At 38.6% G+C, this 17700-nt stretch overlaps 2 protein-coding genes and 1 pseudogene across 2 annotated transcripts; 1 reads left to right on the plus strand and 2 right to left on the minus strand.

Moving 5' to 3' along the window:
* LOC137248637 (T-complex protein 1 subunit eta-like) overlaps positions 1 to 17700 on the plus strand; it is a 528633-nt pseudogene that overhangs the window by 276955 nt on the left and 233978 nt on the right.
* Positions 7085 to 9629, minus strand: LOC137247697 (uncharacterized). Its single transcript, XM_067778658.1, has 5 exons — positions 9530 to 9629; positions 8812 to 9210; positions 8346 to 8751; positions 8051 to 8277; positions 7085 to 7179 (listed from the first exon to the last, which is right to left on the minus strand). The coding sequence occupies exons 2-5, from the start codon at positions 9137 to 9139 to the stop codon at positions 7085 to 7087; spliced, it is 1056 nt and encodes a 351-aa protein (XP_067634759.1). The 5' UTR covers positions 9140 to 9210; positions 9530 to 9629.
* Positions 14643 to 15547, minus strand: LOC137248097 (uncharacterized). Its single transcript, XM_067778976.1, has 2 exons — positions 15322 to 15547; positions 14643 to 15078 (listed from the first exon to the last, which is right to left on the minus strand). The coding sequence occupies exons 1-2, from the start codon at positions 15535 to 15537 to the stop codon at positions 14662 to 14664; spliced, it is 633 nt and encodes a 210-aa protein (XP_067635077.1). The 5' UTR covers positions 15538 to 15547; the 3' UTR covers positions 14643 to 14661.

The raw sequence follows: 17700 nt of genomic DNA on the forward strand, positions 1-17700 counted from the left end.
GGAAAAACTTCGTCGCTGCCAGTCCCGCATATCAACGAAATTTCAATCAGTTCATCCAAGAATCATCAGATGACGTCATGGCTTCGAATGGAGATTTCTACCTCCTAACGCTCCCTACATGGGCGGCCTCTGGGAGGCCGGCGTCAAGAGTTTCAAACTACATTTCAAGTGAGTTGCAGGAAGCCATAAATTCACATTCGAGGAGCTTGCAACCGTCCTTGCGCGAGTAGAAGCCGTATTAAACTCTCGACCACTTTCACCCATGTCTAGCGATCCCCAAGGGTTTTTAGCCCTAACACCAGGTCATTTCTTAAGAGGCGGTCCTCTTCTGGCCACACCAGAACCCCACATCTACAATTTGTCACTTGAAAACCGTTGGGAGAAACTTAAATTATTGCACCAACATCACACCAAAGATATAATTGGAAAGTTCCACAGAAAAATCTATCCTTCGGGGAGTTTGTCGTTATTAAAAACGAACTACTTCCCCCAAACGAATGGCGATTAGGCCGCATTGAGAAGATCTATCAGGGTTCAGACGGGAAAGTGCGAATAGCCGACATACGAACTCAACAGGGAATCATAACTAGACCTATCGTTAAACTTTGTCCGCTTCCCATTCAACCAGAGATACCTACGCAAAGCTGACAGCCACACCTATCATATCTATTTATGCACCTAGCCATAAGTCTATCAAGATCCTTTACTAAGTTTCATCTCATTTACGGGCACCGAGTTGGCCGTCCCGGCCGAGGCGGGGTTTCACCACGTACCTCGCGTATCGTTTCTGGTCGCGTTAGTTCGGACTCCTTCAATCCGTCTCGCCCACGGCGAAATTTAGATGTACACCTCTGCCTTGTGTGTTACAGGTTGCATTCGCTACGCTTTTGTAAGCAGTTCTGTGCACTGGAGTTGAAGGAGCGCTGGGAAACACTACGATATTTCAAGTACTGTCCGAACTGTTTGGCTCGTACGCACAGCCATGTGCGAGACTGTACATCGGAGATGAAATGTAAGGTCTGCAATCAATGGCATCACACCATCTTGCATCGCCCCACCATCGCCGAAGAGGAAGCCGCTAAACAAGGTGTAGCAATCCCGGACCCACGACTTGTGATCCAACTAGACCGTGCCATCTCGCTGCTCCAGAAAATGCGAACACAACTTGCACCAGTGCAACGGGCCCGGCGTGTTTAAGCGACTTACGTCACTTAAAGTCTTCGCGTGACTTGCGCTCATGCACCCATGCAACCCTGCAAAATATTCCTTTACAAGCATCCCTGCTGTAATTGGAACTTCCAATGCGACATTGGAATTGCTTCCAGTGTTGCATAGTATATAGTCTATTGTCACTTACTTTTCGATCTCTTTCATCAACTACCATCGTCGAGGACACATCAAAGTCAACGAAATATTATTTTGAGCAAATCATCGCCGTCACATCAAGACGACCAGGATAAAGGGGAAAAATCTTCAGCGTCAGCACATCTAAGCCAACGTGATAACTATTTCATATAAATCCATATATTTTGTACATTTTTCCCAAAATCCCAAAACTCCCGGTTCCATCCCTGGGACTGCGATATATATACATATATATGTGCATAGGTGCGCTCATGCACATATATAGCTATATACAGCAACATAAATCATCGTTTATATATTTTTTCATTTACTTAAATTGTTACCTATTCATGAATTCGAACATTTTCTTAAGTCGACAGTTACCTCATTTAACTTTCATCATTGAAATTGATTTACTTTAAATTTAATTCATTACATCATTACTGAATATCGTAGAACCTGAGTTAAAGCGTGGCAATACATTAGAGAAAGCATTTCTGCGGCGGAGAAGTTGGCTATAACTCTGCGATTTTTTGCCACTGGTAAATCTCGTGCATCAGTAATTGTGTTACATTATTTGTATATCAAATATCTTAAATGATTATTATAGGTGAATCGTTTGTGAGCTTAAATTACCAATCGCGTCTGTCAACATCCTCGATTAGTAAGTTCATACCCGAAGTGTGCAAAATAATATTTAAAAAATTGAAAGATGTACATCTACGAGTAGGTAAATGGGCTGGTAGCGATTTATTCGTATAAACTTATAAATGCATCATAACTGAGTCGATACATATCCAAGTCGCTTAATATCATGTTTCCACCAAATGCAAACACCGTGTTTGCCTTCGAAGAGCGTGTTTAAGGGCAAACACAAGTCTAAACACTTGTCAAATTCCATACAAAAATCGAAACCCAAACTCACTCCAAACCCATCTTTGAAAGAGTGTTTGTGTTGGGTTTGCATACTTTTTATTATTAACTGATGGCAATAATGTTCATTTATGTCAATTGTTTCTCTTTTGTTTTCACATTCTTCTCGAAGTCATGGCAACATTGTTTGCGATTGTCAATGTGTCAATGTCAATATCAATGTCAATGTGTGTGACAATGACAAAAGTGTTAAAAAATCAACAAAGTTAAAAAGCGGTAAAAACACAAATATGGCACACATAATTAATAAAAAAAAACTAAAATACTGTTGACGCCTGCGGCAGACGAGGCATTTATAGACCTGTGGGAGGAGAAGGCCAGCGAGTTGCGTGGGCCACGCAAAAACTCTCACATATATGGAGAAATAACCCAGTCATTGGCAGGATTGGTTGGCGACATTCGTTCCATCGACATGAAATATAAAATCCACAATTTTACAATGAGATACAGGTAAGAAATATGGGGTAGTAATCTAGGACAGCAGCTGCCTGGGTAATTCTATACGACAGCATGACACTGCTAATACGCTTCCAAAAATATCGATAGAGGTGTCCAAAGACGCGTATTGACATCAGTATTAATAATCCGAAACCGGAAAAGAAAAACTTTATCCGAAAAACTGTCCGGAGATATTTGCAATTGAAATTGGCGATTTTCATGTGGTTATTGTAATGTTGGTGTACCCACAAAAAAAATTGTGAACATAAGTGTGTTGCGCGGATATAGTTTTGGTCTCCAAATCGGTGTTGGACCCACCCAGGTTAATTTTTTATAAGCGCGGCCAAAGGCCGGCAATGCAGAAAGGTATTATGCGCAAAAATACTGTGGATCCCATCCCCGGTTTCGGAGGGACCCGTGGATAATTTTTGGTTTTTTCGTTAATATCTTTTGAACGACTTAAAATTTTTATTTTCCGCCTTCGGATTATTAATACTGATGGCAAGACGCGTCGTTTGACACCTCTCTCGATATTTTTGGTAGCGTATTAGCAATTTGGGTGTCCCAAGACAAGTTCCGTACCTGCTCCGAATAATTGGTAGCTATCTAAGCGACAGAGTACTCCTTTTTGATACGGATGAGAAACCAAGAAAGCACAACACCACGGGCGGTGTCCCTTAGGGATCTGTTCTAGGTCCAAATTTTTGCGTGCTTTTACATTATACAATTATTAAATTCAATTCTGCCAAAATGGATGCTGGCAAAGAAATTATTTTAAGGGACCTATTGAATTTAACCATACAAGCTCTCGAAGAAGATAGCGACGACGAAATTATTTTTAGTAAGTGGTTGAAATCCAGAATATACACAATCACATATACTAAATATTTTTCATGAACAGGATTAGTTGATTTATGTGAAAAAGCTGTTGCGCTGCCGATAAGAAAACGAAAACGCATGTGGGTGAAAGACGGGCGATCTGAGAAGTGGCAGAAAGGTTCCTTCGCCTTTTTAACTAAGGAACTCCTCCTTTCAGATCCTGAAGGATTCAAAAACTATTTAAGGTTGGACAAAAGCCAATTTAACTATTTACTGAATATCGTAGAACCTGAGTTAGAGCGTGGCAATACATTATTTAGAGAAAGTATTTCTGCGGCGGAGAAGTTGGCTATAACTCTGCGTTTTCTTGCCACTGGTAAATCTCGTGCATCAGTAATTGTGTTAAATTATTTGTATATCAAATATCTTAAATGATTATTATAGGTGAATCGTTTGTGAGCTTAAATTACCAATCGCGTCTGTCAACATCCTCGATTAGTAAGTTCATACGCCTTCGGATTATTAATACTGATGTCAAGACGCGTGTTTTGACACCTCTATCCATATATTTGGACAGTGTCATGCTGTCGTATAGAATTGCCGCTGACTCTTTAAAAATACTACAAGCACATGACAACTTACAACCTTCTTTTGCACATTTCTTGAGAATTATTACAGATATCGGGTTCCATACAACGAATTCGATATCCTGGACCCGAAACGCTCGTACTCTAGGTATCACTCTAGTTAACTTCTCAAGGTCAGCCGCTGTCCTAGACCATTACTAAATATATGTACATATTTGAGTTATGTTCTAGGACCGTGGCCGAGCCCTAAAAAAATTGCAAAAAAACTGAAAGTGATACCCAGATACGCTGTTTCTCTCATACTTCTTGGGATATTTGCAAAACAAAATTAAAGTTTTCATGTGGTTGTTGTATTTTTGTTCTACACAGCAAAAAAATTGTGTGGAGTATCTGATATATCAGGTTTTCGCCTTCGGATTCTATATCCTGGGGCCAAAATGCATCTCTGGGTACCACTTTCGGATTTTTAATAAAAAAAATTTTTTAGCTATTTTTTTTTTTGGGCTCGGCCACGGTCCTAGAACATTATCCATATTTGCACATAACCATTAATTTGAGTGTTATGTGGAAAATTTTTTCAGCAAATGCAAAGGAGGCCAAGGAACAGGCTGTTCTCCTGCTTCTTGGAAGCACTACGAACGTGTTCATCGCATTATAGGAAACGACCGAATTAACAATGTTGAAGCTGTTGTTATGGACAGTATACGAGGTAACTTTATTAATCGAGACAGATATTGTCATTAATATTTGTAAAATGCTTTAAAAATATCTCTTCCCAGAAATAACATTTTTCGTAAACGCTTTTTGGTTTACTTGGGTTAAACAAATCTCTTTCCATATTTTTGAACGGGTTTTAACAGTCTGCTGACAAATTAAAGTCTTGTCATAATTATTGTGTGATATATTGTGTGATGTACATATGTACTTATCGGTGGTGACGGCAATGAACGCAGTATTGAATTTTTGTGCGCCTGTCTTACTTCTCCGAACGGCATCTGCTAGGCAGATAAATTTTCACTGAGAAGCTTTTCATGGCAGAAATACACTCTGATTGTTTGCCAGACCACTGCCGAGGGGCGCACCGCTAGAAATATTTTTTATATTTGAAAAAACTCTAAATTTTTGATGTTGCTTTGCCCGGGGCTTGAACCCAGGACCTTTGGTGTGGTAGGCGGAGCACGATACCACCACACCACGCCGGTCGCTTCTTGTAGTAGCTCTCGCTAAAACGATCGCCAAAAATCTCTAATAGGCCAGTCATTATAGGGCGTTCACCTCCTAATGTGAGATACCCACAATATTATCGCCTGAAAACTTGCATTATGGCATCCTGAAACTATTCTCAAAATTCGACAATAATTGGATGCCCGCAAGTTTTAAATTCAGGGGTCAAAGCTCACAAAAATCTATTCTTTCTCCTTTTTTTTGTAAATATCTCGATTTCTAGAAGTTTTGCGCTAATTATTATTTATATTATCAGTAATGTAGAGAATTAAATTCTCCGCAACTTTTGTATTTAACATTTTTTCATATCTCGAATTTTTTTCGAGATAGAGGGCGGAAATCGAAATTTTTGAAAAATGACGGTGATAGGTACTTTAAGCTGTTATTACTTCGGAATGGCTCCACCAATTTCAAAGATCTTAGTACCGTTCGAAAGGTATTTAAATTTGTTAGTTTATAGTTTTATATTTGAAAAAAGATAAGTTTCAGTGTAATCAACAACTTCGGCATGTATGTTTTTGAAATACCTTTCCAAGGGTAACACTAAGCTTTTTTCATTTCGATGGTTGAGTGCACACTTATTAGAAGTGACAAATTTAAAAATGTTCAGGAGTTCTGATTTTAGATTTTTGAGACATTTGCGATGTATATATAAAACTCATATTTTCACTTATATATATATAAATTAATACAATTTTTTTCTAATTACTAGCCAGACCCGAGTCGGTTACATCGGCATCCACAGCCGGTTCGTCCACTTCGTCTCCAGAGCCATCGTCTCCAGCTCTCAGCGAAGCCACCACACCTGTAATGAAGAAAAATCAAAAAATTAGCGAGTTGAACGAAACTATCAAAACAGCTATGGCAGAAAACAATAAATTGACTGCTGATCTAATTGAAATTGAGAAAAAGAAGGTGGCTGCAATCGAGATGCTGTCGCAAAGCGTCGTTAGCTTCTTGGAGCGGAACTAATTTAAAAACGCTGTTCACTTAAATACAGTGTTCGGAAAAACAAATTCAATGCAAACATATAACTGGCTATATTTTTTATGATAATCAATTGGCATAAACGATTGTTTTTAAATATAAAACAGCCATTGGCAGGTAAATTATTTTTAAAACATTTACTAACTTAAAACAGTTATATTCAAGCACAACAAAAAAAAACACATTTTGCCTATCATGGAAGAGTGCCAAATTAGAGCAACAAACCCAACAAACCTTCCTATTTGAGAAGGGGAATACATCTTGAAGCCCAAGGTTGATTAGTTTTGAGTAGCGATCTCAGCTGTCAGTCCCCATTGATGTTTCATAACTGGCTATAATTGTTTGTTGCATGGGAAGCTTTAATTGAGTACATTTCGGCTTAATAGCCCATGGAGGGTCTCGACGGGACTCAAGGCTTTTTATTGAGAAAATTAAAGCTTCCCATGCAACAAACAATTATAGCCAGTTATGAAACATCAATGGGGACTGACAGCTGAGATCGCTACTCAAAACCAATCAACCTTGGGCTTCAAGATGTATTCCCCTTCTCAAATAGGAAGGTTCGTTGGGTTTGTTGCTCTAGTTTGGCACTCTTCCATGCTAGGCAAAATGTGTTTTTTTTTTTTTTGTTGTGCTTGAATATAACTGTTTTAAGTTAGTAAATGTTTTAAAAATAATTTACCTGCCAATGGCTGTTTTATATTTAAAAACAATCGTTTATGCCAGTTGATTATCATAAAAAATATAGTCAGTTACATATTTGCATTGAATTTGTTGCTTTTATTTTGAACAACACTATGCATTGCCTTAAAATGTATATGAATTGTTGCTTTTGTTTTGAACAACACTATATATATAGAATTAAAATGTATATGAATTTTGGCACCTTCACACTTATGTACAAATGTATTAAATATACCAAAATGTAGAAAAACCTAAAAATAGCTTTCTGTCGACACCAAACTGGTTTAAAGGGTTCATGCGAACAGATAGTTTAAATCAGCCGAAATTTTTTTGGAAATGTCCAGTTCCAGTCCGGATATATGTTAACATATCTTTGTATATACTTTATTTTGACGATTTTTGTAGGTAGTTTGTTTTAACTTAACCTGCGGTTAGTGACCGAGCAAGCAACCGGCGTTGGTGGTTACGTAGCTCGTCACAACGGTGCGTCCCACATCCATAGGTAAGCCCAGAATGTGTATGTCTGTATGCATATAGCCTATGGCGCATTCATACATATTCTATGCTAGCTTACTTGAGAATATTTCTTGCTAATATGTGGCGAGCTAAATAGGGGTGAAATGACACCCAAAAGGATTCCTACAGATCAAGTGACACCACGAACGGCGTAATGAGAGCGATTTGGGTTCAGCCACAGGTCATTATTGTTGTAAGGGAGCAGGAATAGGGTGAGTCTATGCTTTTCACCTGCCTGTTGGCTCATAATCTAGATCTGTCTACCTAAGGACATATACATTTTTGAGCAAAACAACGACCGAAGCAACATTAACGCCAAAGCCCAGAGAAAGCTGTCGAGTTGCTTTCAGGGTTTACACAAGAGTGTCACAGCTGACCTCAACTTGCCCACATCATCAGCACAGAAATGGTTCCCTAATGAGGTGATTGATTTAAGGACCTCTCTAAATAAATTAATGATACTGTGCGTTTCAGCAAAGAAACACACGCAAGTGGATAAATTGTACAAGCAAACTTACCGAAATATTCCATTAATCCGTTCCTTATAACCTCCCCTTCTGATCTGTCATTTAAATTATTGTGACCTTGAGGGCTGCGCCTGGCATCTCGCTGCATATCCACAAGCCAATTTTCTAGTACAGGGTCCTTCTCGTCGATCAAAAAATTGTGTAAAGCGCATGCTGCAGAAATTACGACATTTGCATTTTTGATATGATTATCAATACCTTTTCCAATTCTCCTAAACCTAAAATATAAAGAAATTTGTATTAGGACTCAAAACGATTTCCGTTTTTATTATGTACATATATTCACCTGGCTTTGTAATGGCCGAAAGCATTTTCAACGACTCGTCGACACTTGGATAACCTATAATTAAACAATTTCTGTCCAGCCGAGTTTTCGATGTTGTACGGGTATGGCTTCATGACATATTGCGAGAGTCGGAACGCGGAGTCGCTTATAATATGCACTGGTATTTTTGTGCGCCCATGATACCAGCTCATTTCGTCGAGAAGTGCACATTCCTGCAGCTCCCGCTTGAGAGACGACCGCTCAAATATACTTGAGTCATTACATCTTCCCGGGCTACCACAGTGGATGTACATGAATCGGTATTTTGCGTCCACCAAAGCCAAAAGCACTACGGAATACCAACCCTTATAATTGTAGTAGTCGACAGCTTCTTCTTTTTTAGGGTGTATCTCTATGTGACAACCATCTGTATTAGATAACGAATTGTGGTTTAAACTGTTTTCCGTGTTGTTATTAATTTGCTTACCTATGGCTCCAATACATTGTGGATAACCCATTGCATTGAAGTCTGCTACTCCTTGCGCTATCCCAGTCCTTGTGAGGGGGAAGCTTTTGAAATATTCCGGCGCCATGCACGCCCAGACTTCATTGCAAAACTCTATTAAAATTTTGCAAACAGTAGCTTTGCCTACTCCAAACAAATTTGCAATCGATCTATATTCACTGGAAGATCCCAGTGCATATAAAGCAATTGCAACACGCTTCTCTAAAGAAATCGCATTTCTATAATTTGTGTCCTTCTTCTTCATTTTTTGAAGGCGAATGCATAACTTGTCGAAGGTGGATCGTGTCATTCTAAAGTTTTCCTTAAAAACTTTGGGCCGTTCTTCTGGCAGTCCACCTCCCAAAAGGTACTTGAATGTTCCTGAAATTTATTTATTAAACCTAAAAATTGTATAGAGAAGTTGCTAACACACCAAACTCCATACACTTTGCGAGCGTATTATAATTTCGTTGAAACATGCAGCTATAGTCAATAGCATTTTGTTATAAAGAACTTTTCGTTTTAAATAGTTCATTGTCACTTCGCTGTCTATTATTTTAAAAAATAATGACACAATCATCATAATAAATTGAATTTTATGAACCATTTTTAATTTTATTGTAATTAATATAATTTTTTCAACTTCAAACTTCACAACAAAATAAACAATCAAGCGAATGACAGTTTGAACACAATTTACCTCAAACACGCAGTGGAAACAGTTGACAACTATTTCAAACCCAAAACTGGCAAACACGGTGTTTGGGTTTGGTGGAAACAGCATATAAGTCCACAGTCAGCAAACAAATAACTTAAATTTTTTAAATTACTTTATACATATACATATTAAATCTGCCTAAGTCCTTCAAAATATAGTTATCGCAAATTTAAGATATTTGTTTTATCTCTATGAACTTAAGCGATTTTGATATGTATCGACTAAACTATACAAACCTCACAAAGGTTAAAGAAGTTTACGAGCTTAAAACAGTTTAAAGTTTATATGAATTGCTATGGTATTTTCGGTAAATAGAATTTATAATTTTTGTTTATTTAAAGATGCCGGCAATGCTGCGGAATGGGAATCTATAGCAAAAGAATTCGCAATGAGGTGGCAATTTCCTAATTGTTTGGGTGCTTTAGACGACAAGCACGTTAGCTTTCGGTCGGCGCGGAAGGACGGTGCATTTTACCATAATTATAAAGGAAATAATAGTATTATTCTTTTGGCCTTAGTTGATGCGAATTATCGTTTTGTGTTCATAGATGTGGGCACGAATGGACGTGCAAATGATGCTGGTGTGTTTCAACGTAGTTGCCTAAAAGATATTTTGGAAAAAGAGGAAAATTTACCAAAAGACTCTTTAGTTGGGAGAGGACGAAACCTTCCATATGTTATTGTAGGAGATGATGCTTTCCCGCTACAAAAGCACATCATGAAGCCATATCCATATCATACAAAAATAGAAGAGGCAAGTATTTAATTTACGACTTTCTCGAGCAAGACAGGTTGTGGAGCACGCTTTTGGAATGATATGTAATAGATTTCGGGTCCTTCTAAACATTATAAACCTTAAAGTTGAAACCGTGGAAAAGATAGTTTCGGCTTGTATCGTACTGCATAACTTTTTGCTACAAGCCGACAATACTTACGTATCCAGCCTCATGGAGACTCCAGATATTAGCAATACCCCGCCAGCTTCCTTAGATATCCCATATAATCCACGTAAAGGCGTAGCTGAAGCCATAAGAGAAAATTTCACAGAATACTTCAACGAAGAAGGGAGAATTGATTGGATGAATAGAAAGTATAATTTATAAACTAAAACTTTTCTGTTATTGCATCAGATGCTACAATTACGTGTAGACTTAAATCACGTCAACTGGACCCCCCCCCCCTCATTTTCCACGTGGTCAAAAAATAAATTCTATTTTTTTCGTGAGTAGATACTATTAAAAAATGATCCCCAGTAGTGGTCCAGTTGACGTGTTTCAACATAAGAAGACATCCGTACTTTAATCTACCTAAAATTAAAAAAGAATTATAATCAGTGTTGGGCATCAATCAATGAATTTTTTAATCAATTGATTAACTGATTGAAAAATTAATTGTAATTAAGTGAATTGAATTAAAATTTATTTCAAATAAGTGTTTAATTGCGTTCAGTTGAGTGTTGAACGCTTCAGGTAATTGTCTGATATATAAGCAAATGCTATATTATTTGTCAATAAAACCATTTTAGGTGGAATTTAGCACAGGAGGGTTCTTTGCTTTTGACCAATATGCGTGTATGTCACTTTTCATCAACCTACAGATACTCTACTCTACGCAATATCGTCCCAATGAGCTCAAAAATAATGTGTCATATAAACCATTGTATCACTTGAGGACAATATATATTTCAAGCTATTAATTGTTAATTGCAAAATTCACAGAACGATTAACAATTAATCAATTGTTAATTGCTACCTACACAATCACAATGATTCAATTGTTAATTGTAACTTTTCGCAATTACAATTAATCAATTGTTAATTGTGAAGGTAGCAATTAAAGATTGATTAATTGTTTCTACAATTGTAATTTGCCCAACACTGATTATAATTTCATGATTTATTTGTTTTTGTTTTTTTGCTGTCGTTTCAACCAGAACATTTGCGAAAACTGTAAAAATAATTATAATAAAAACTTAACAAAAATGATATTATTTTTCTTTCATGTCTGGTTGAGAATAATAAGAAAAAAACTGTCTGCTTATAAGTTCCGCTTGCTCTTTAACATTGAACATGTTTGCCTCTTGGTGGAGGTGGGACTCAGACGACATAAGAAGACATCCGGTAGTAGTTCTAATTGCGGTATTTTATCAGACTTGCAACTTCCTCCAGTTTGTGTAGAAGAGGTTGGGTGAACAAAAAGGGCCGCGTATTCAATGACCGGTCGGCCAATAGCCTTATAAGTAGCTAGAAACGTTTCTTTATATTTTCCCCAACTGCTGCCGGCGTGTGACTTCTGGATTTTGTCGCGGCTCTGTGCCTTTGTGGCTATTTCAATGGCATGATTAGCTAAGGTGAGACTGTTGTCAAACGTAACACCCAAGATTTTGGGGTGACTGACAGTTGGTAGCATGATGGCATCAACGTGAACGTTTAATACCTGCCTCAGCTGCGCGTTCCACGTCGTGAAAAGGGTCGGCGTTGATTTGGTATGTAGGATACCGACATATAGGAAAGTTTATTGATGGTACAAAATCCGTGCTGTAAGTGGTAAGTGGTAAGCGAGAGGTTAAAGTGAGCCGCTAAGTAACTATGTCCCTCTTGACCGAGCATCTTTATGGCCGATGGATTTTGAAAGATTGGTTGTTGTTGTTGTGTTAGCAGTACTTCGCCCTGCTTAACTGGCACGTCCATCCGGTGGATTGTCATGGGATTCTTCTAACGGAGCGGTATCACTCTTGCCTTTTTCCATTTCTCTGTAATGACAAATGAGGATAAAGACAGATCGCAAACTCGCATTAGGTGGCTAATGCCCTCGGGCAGCATGTGACCGGGGGTATGTATACATTTATAATATCGAGTTTTGCATCGCCTGACGGGACTGTTATACCTTGACATTGTAAGTTTTTGTCCCTGGGGTCGAAGTTCGGGTTAAACAGTGTATATTGCACAGAGTTATGTAGGATGAATGCCCTCTAGGCTGGTCTTTCCTATGTATATTATACCCAGCGTAGGTCTGAAGCACAGAGCCTGCGTTGAGTTTAGTTTCCTGGATTGCGGCTGATCCATATATTAAGTTATCTCGCTGATCTTTCTCGTTAAGCCGTTGCAGTTAAACTGCATTATTTTAAATTGCCAAGGGATATTCGTGATCACTCTTGGAGTAAGAGACGGGTGTGTACGCTTAGATGTTGTTAGGCCCATGCGTTGTTGCAGCCATGGGGTTTTTAATCCCAGGTTAACTTGCTTTGTTGTTATTGTCGGTTGTGCTGCCTGAAAGCATATTGCAATGAACCCACTCGAAGGGCTGTTTCGGTTGCAAGTTCCGGAGCATCGTGCATGGCATCGACCAAGGCAAGAACTGCATTGGACCGAATCCTTGCGCGAATAAACTCTGAGCTGACAAACCGTGCACATTGTGTGAGGAACTAGCAGATGATGGTCTATCCTCACTGTGTGCTATTGTCTGAGAGGAGGGGGTTGAGAATGGGTGTGGAGATGTGGACTGCAACTCGGCATTGCTCCTCGACATACTGCGGAGATCGTAGTGATGAGTTGCTGCCGAGTAGGTAGTTGGTGGCGCTGTAGAGTGCGAGGTGCAGTAAATGGAGTGAAATGATGAAATATATCAAGCAACGCTAACGCCACGTTTCTCAATATTTTGCCGTCTGATTACTTGATTCCTTTTCTTTGTGACGGTCAGCACCCGTGCACAAATTTTTAGCTTTTGAAAAGCAGTTTTGAGACGCGAAAAACATCGCGAACCTCTCGCGGCTATGTGTCCCGCGGTGGAAAAATTCTGACTATAGGAAAAATTTAATAAAATACAAATACAAATACTAAGTTTCGGTTACTAATATGCAACCGATTCTGAAAATATCAGCCTGTACAAAACTCTTTAATTTTTTGCATGGTGGCTCCCCGACTACAAAACGTGATAGCGTAACTAAACTAAAGACCATAAATATATTCAGATTACCTGGAGTTTAATATTCAATTTCTTTTATTTACATACGTACTTTCCAAAAATAAATATTTAAATTAATTTTCTTCAGCCCCACATGCTCAACAGAAAGTTATTTTTAATTTAATTTGCAAAAATTATATTATTCAACCCCTCATGTAAAGTTAACTCGGGTAATAGTCTAGTTGAGGGGTCGACTGCTAATACGCTACCAAAAATATCGAGAGAGGTGTCAAACGACGCGTCTTGACATCAGTATTAATAATCCGAAGGCAGAAAATAAAAATATTAACTCGTTCAAAAGATATCAACGAAAACCCGAAAAAGACCCGCGGGTACCTCCGAAACCGGGGAAGGGATCCATAGTATTTTTGCGCAGAACACCTTTATAAAAAATAACCCTGGACTACGCCGTGCAAAGTCCGGGTGTGTGGTATAACCGTGGATACCGCCACGGCGATGCACAATTTTTTTTGTGGGTACAACCACAACAGCAAAGACATGAAATTCTCCAAATTCAACTGCAAATATCTCCGACATAGATAAAATTTTTCTTTTCCGCCATCGGATTATTGTTCTCAAGATTAATACACGTCTTTTGACATATCTCTCGATATTTTTGGTAGCGTATTAGCAGTCGACCCCTCAACTAGACTATTACCTTAACTCGGAGTTACAAATTTAACTTGCAGTCGAGTAAGTGGACCATCGAAGGTCGTTCTATTGCGGACCATATTTACAAAAAATAGCAATTCATTTTTCAAATTTTGAGAAAAAGCAGTTGCTTATTTTTTTTTAAATATGGCGCAATATGACGTAAGCTTATAAATAAAACTCAGTTCAGAATATAAGGTAACGTATATGAGTTAAACTAGATCACATTAACACAGTGGGTCATTAAAAAAAAACGAACCAAACAAATTTAAAATTCAGTTCATTGTTAAACTTTTATAAATATATGGAAACTTAAATCACTAACGCGAAACCACCACCGCACTATAGGGTAATTTGATAAAACTTGCGTTTTAACGTTTAACGTTAAGATAAGTTTTTCCGAAATACCACATAATGCGCCACTACTAAAAACGTATTATTATTTTATATTTGTACTTTTAAGGCCATGCTTGAATTAGTCTCGAATAATTCGTTTATCTTTACAAACTCTCAAACTCTTCATCACTGAAAATTCCTACCATAGATTCCTCCAAAATATTTCTGTAAGGGATTGGAGATGGTGACGGTGGCAATGAAATTGCATTCATAGCAACTTCTTCGAAATAAACCGGATCCGTTGATGTTAAGGAATTTTTTTTCATTATTGTCTCTTGCCAATATTTGTTGATGACACCTTGCACCTCCATCACTGCTTGCGGCTGATACTCCTCATCTACTTCTTCCATCTGTTCAGTCACTTGTCGCGCTAACCACTCAAATTTGTTTTTCTTTTCTTTTCTGTCAGCTATCATTTCCTTCATCTTTTTGATATCGATTGCAATATCTGCACTCAGCTTCGTTTTTTTTGCACCCTTTTCAGAAATCCTGGGACTGGGGGCATCCGATGCATGTTTGGTCTGAAATAAACATTATGACACAGACAAACATAGTAGTACTTGCCTATTCGATTCGCAATCGGAAATTTCAATGCAACCGGGCGCATTAAAGGAAGCGCTTCTTTGTAATAATACGATAATGATAAATTCATGCTTTTTGCATGGAGATGTACCGCTTTATTGCTACTTCGGAGCGCTCCTAAGGCTTTACTGATGCGTTTCATTTCCGATTGGGTTCAGTTATACATAAACAAATTCACTCACATTTACGCTATTAACACTTTTTCGCAACTTAACATGACTTTGTAAAAACTTCAGCTGATCAAAGCACCAAAGCCGCGGACGATAAATATCATCAAGGCCTGCACCACTTTTTTGTGAATTTTGCACCGACCTGCATTCTTGCAAATATTGCGTTCGTAAACCCTTCCATTTTTTCTTCAGATCGTTAATTGTTATGCGTCCATCAATTTCTTGCATTTTTTGTAGAATTTCATGTAGAGCTAGCGCTTTTTTTGGCGATCTAAATAGTCTGCAGAACTCACAGAATAAAGGCAATCATGCTCCTCGTACAAATATATAAATTTTTCAATATTTTCCCTTGTCCACGTAAAAGCCATTGCCTGAATAACACAATATACGATAAAATATTGAAATTTATGACAATTTGAACGTAAAAGTTACCACAATTTTGTAAATTTATTATTATTTATCAAAGCTGATTCGTTTTGCCGCCGAAATTGTAAAAAATATATAAAAAGAAATTTCAAACGCAACGAAAATGCCAAAAGCAATTCAAGAAAACTTGAAACGAGTTGACGGTACGCAATCAAGTGTACTCTTCCCCTCTCTCCTCACCCCCTTCCCCATGTCGAGGCAGACTTGCAAGCAAGACTTGACGAATGTAAATGCGATGTTTGACGGGGTGCTATAAATCGACCTTCCCGGAGGAACGGAAATTGTCGGCTATGCAGATGATATTGTCGTAGTAGCAGTGGCCAAGAAATTTGATCTGCTCCAAGCATTATGTAATAACGCCGTGGGAAGGATAAAGGAATGGTTGACGAATATTGGGCTGGAGATGGCTGTATGAGGTCAAAGCGAACTATGGATGAGTTGGTCCTAACCATAGGAGATTATCAAATAAATTCAAAGCCCTCCTTGAAATATCTAGGAGTAATCATTGACTCAAAACTAACTTTTAGGGAGCACTTCAGGGCGGTGGGGGAGAAAGTTTCTAGAGTTAGTGGAGCCCTAACGCGAATAACGCTCAACATCGGCGGCCCAAGCGAAGCTTCCCGTCAGCTATTATCCAACGTAACCAGGTCTATAATATTATATGCAGCACCACTATGGCACGGATTTTGGTGAGCCCAGAAAATCGGGGAAAATTAGATGTAGCAAACGAGTATATTCTGTATCATATGATCAACTTGGAGACAACCAAACGTTTATTTTCCTGTCCATTACAGAACTGGTGCACGGCACTGCTGCTAGTCATATCAATTCGTTCCCGGGTTACTCGGGGAAAGCAATTTTAGCAGTACTTTGCCCTTTTCAATTTGCACGTCCATTCAAGAACTTCGCATAATGGATTAAACAGTCATCTGCATTTTTTTTTTTTTTTGTTTTTGTAGCGAGCCTAATTTACTTCGTATCATCAATTAACCCTTGTTATAATTTTATACTTTCTATAAATGCAACAGAGAAGTATCTTCGGGTACCCCTGCCATCGGAAGATATCTTGGTATGGTGGAGGTTCACTTGAAGTTACTTTACAAAGGCCTGATTCTGGTTATCTGAAATCTCATTGAGTCCCTTGAGCCTTTGGCCTCTCAGAAAAGAGCTAATCGTGGAGTCCTATTTAAGAGCACTTTTCCGGTTATATTAAAAACTTTTAATCTATCCTTACTGATATTAGTTTCTTTTTCATTCTGGGTAATTTAATTTTGACGATGTGCGCATAGCAATAATCCAAATAGTTCAGCTGTGGCTGTAAGAAGAACAGGCATTTGCTCAAATAACTGGCAAACTGCGACAACTATCCCTCCGCCTTTTTATTACCACATATATGACCCTACCAAGCATATTATGGGAAAGGGTCAAGGCCAAATGCTCAATATCACCTGTGAATCAACTTTGAAAGCACAAATTGGAGATATACTAGCAGCCTACCGCGTTACTGCTATACGAATAGCATGTGGGATAGAGGAGGATCCTTTCTGTTCAAGATGTCCGTCCGAATTGGAAAGCGCGGAACATGTAATGTTTCATTGCCCTCGTTTTCACGGCGAAAGACTGTAAACAGAGTTTTTGGAGAGAAGCCCTCCATTAGGAATTTAGTTCCACGAATGTGCGGACAAATAGATTGTTGGATTGCTGTGGGCAAGATGGCCTTTTTAGTAATGACGAAATTGATGCATGCCGAAAGCGAGCGCTGAGAAATGCGCATACGAAGTAGTGGCGACTAAAACGCCTTTTCCCCCGTGACATTATGCCTAACGGCGGCCCCACGGGGTGCGGACACATGAACAGGATTAGCCTGGTTTCATTGGGCCACTTGAGGATAGTGCGCTACCACAACGTCCAATAAAAAGAAGATAAGTTCCGTCGTGCATGGTGTTGTTGGGTGAGCGGCCAGAC

This window comes from Eurosta solidaginis, chromosome 4, assembly GCF_040869045.1.
Source record: "Eurosta solidaginis isolate ZX-2024a chromosome 4, ASM4086904v1, whole genome shotgun sequence".
Classification (NCBI taxonomy): domain Eukaryota; kingdom Metazoa; phylum Arthropoda; class Insecta; order Diptera; family Tephritidae; genus Eurosta; species Eurosta solidaginis.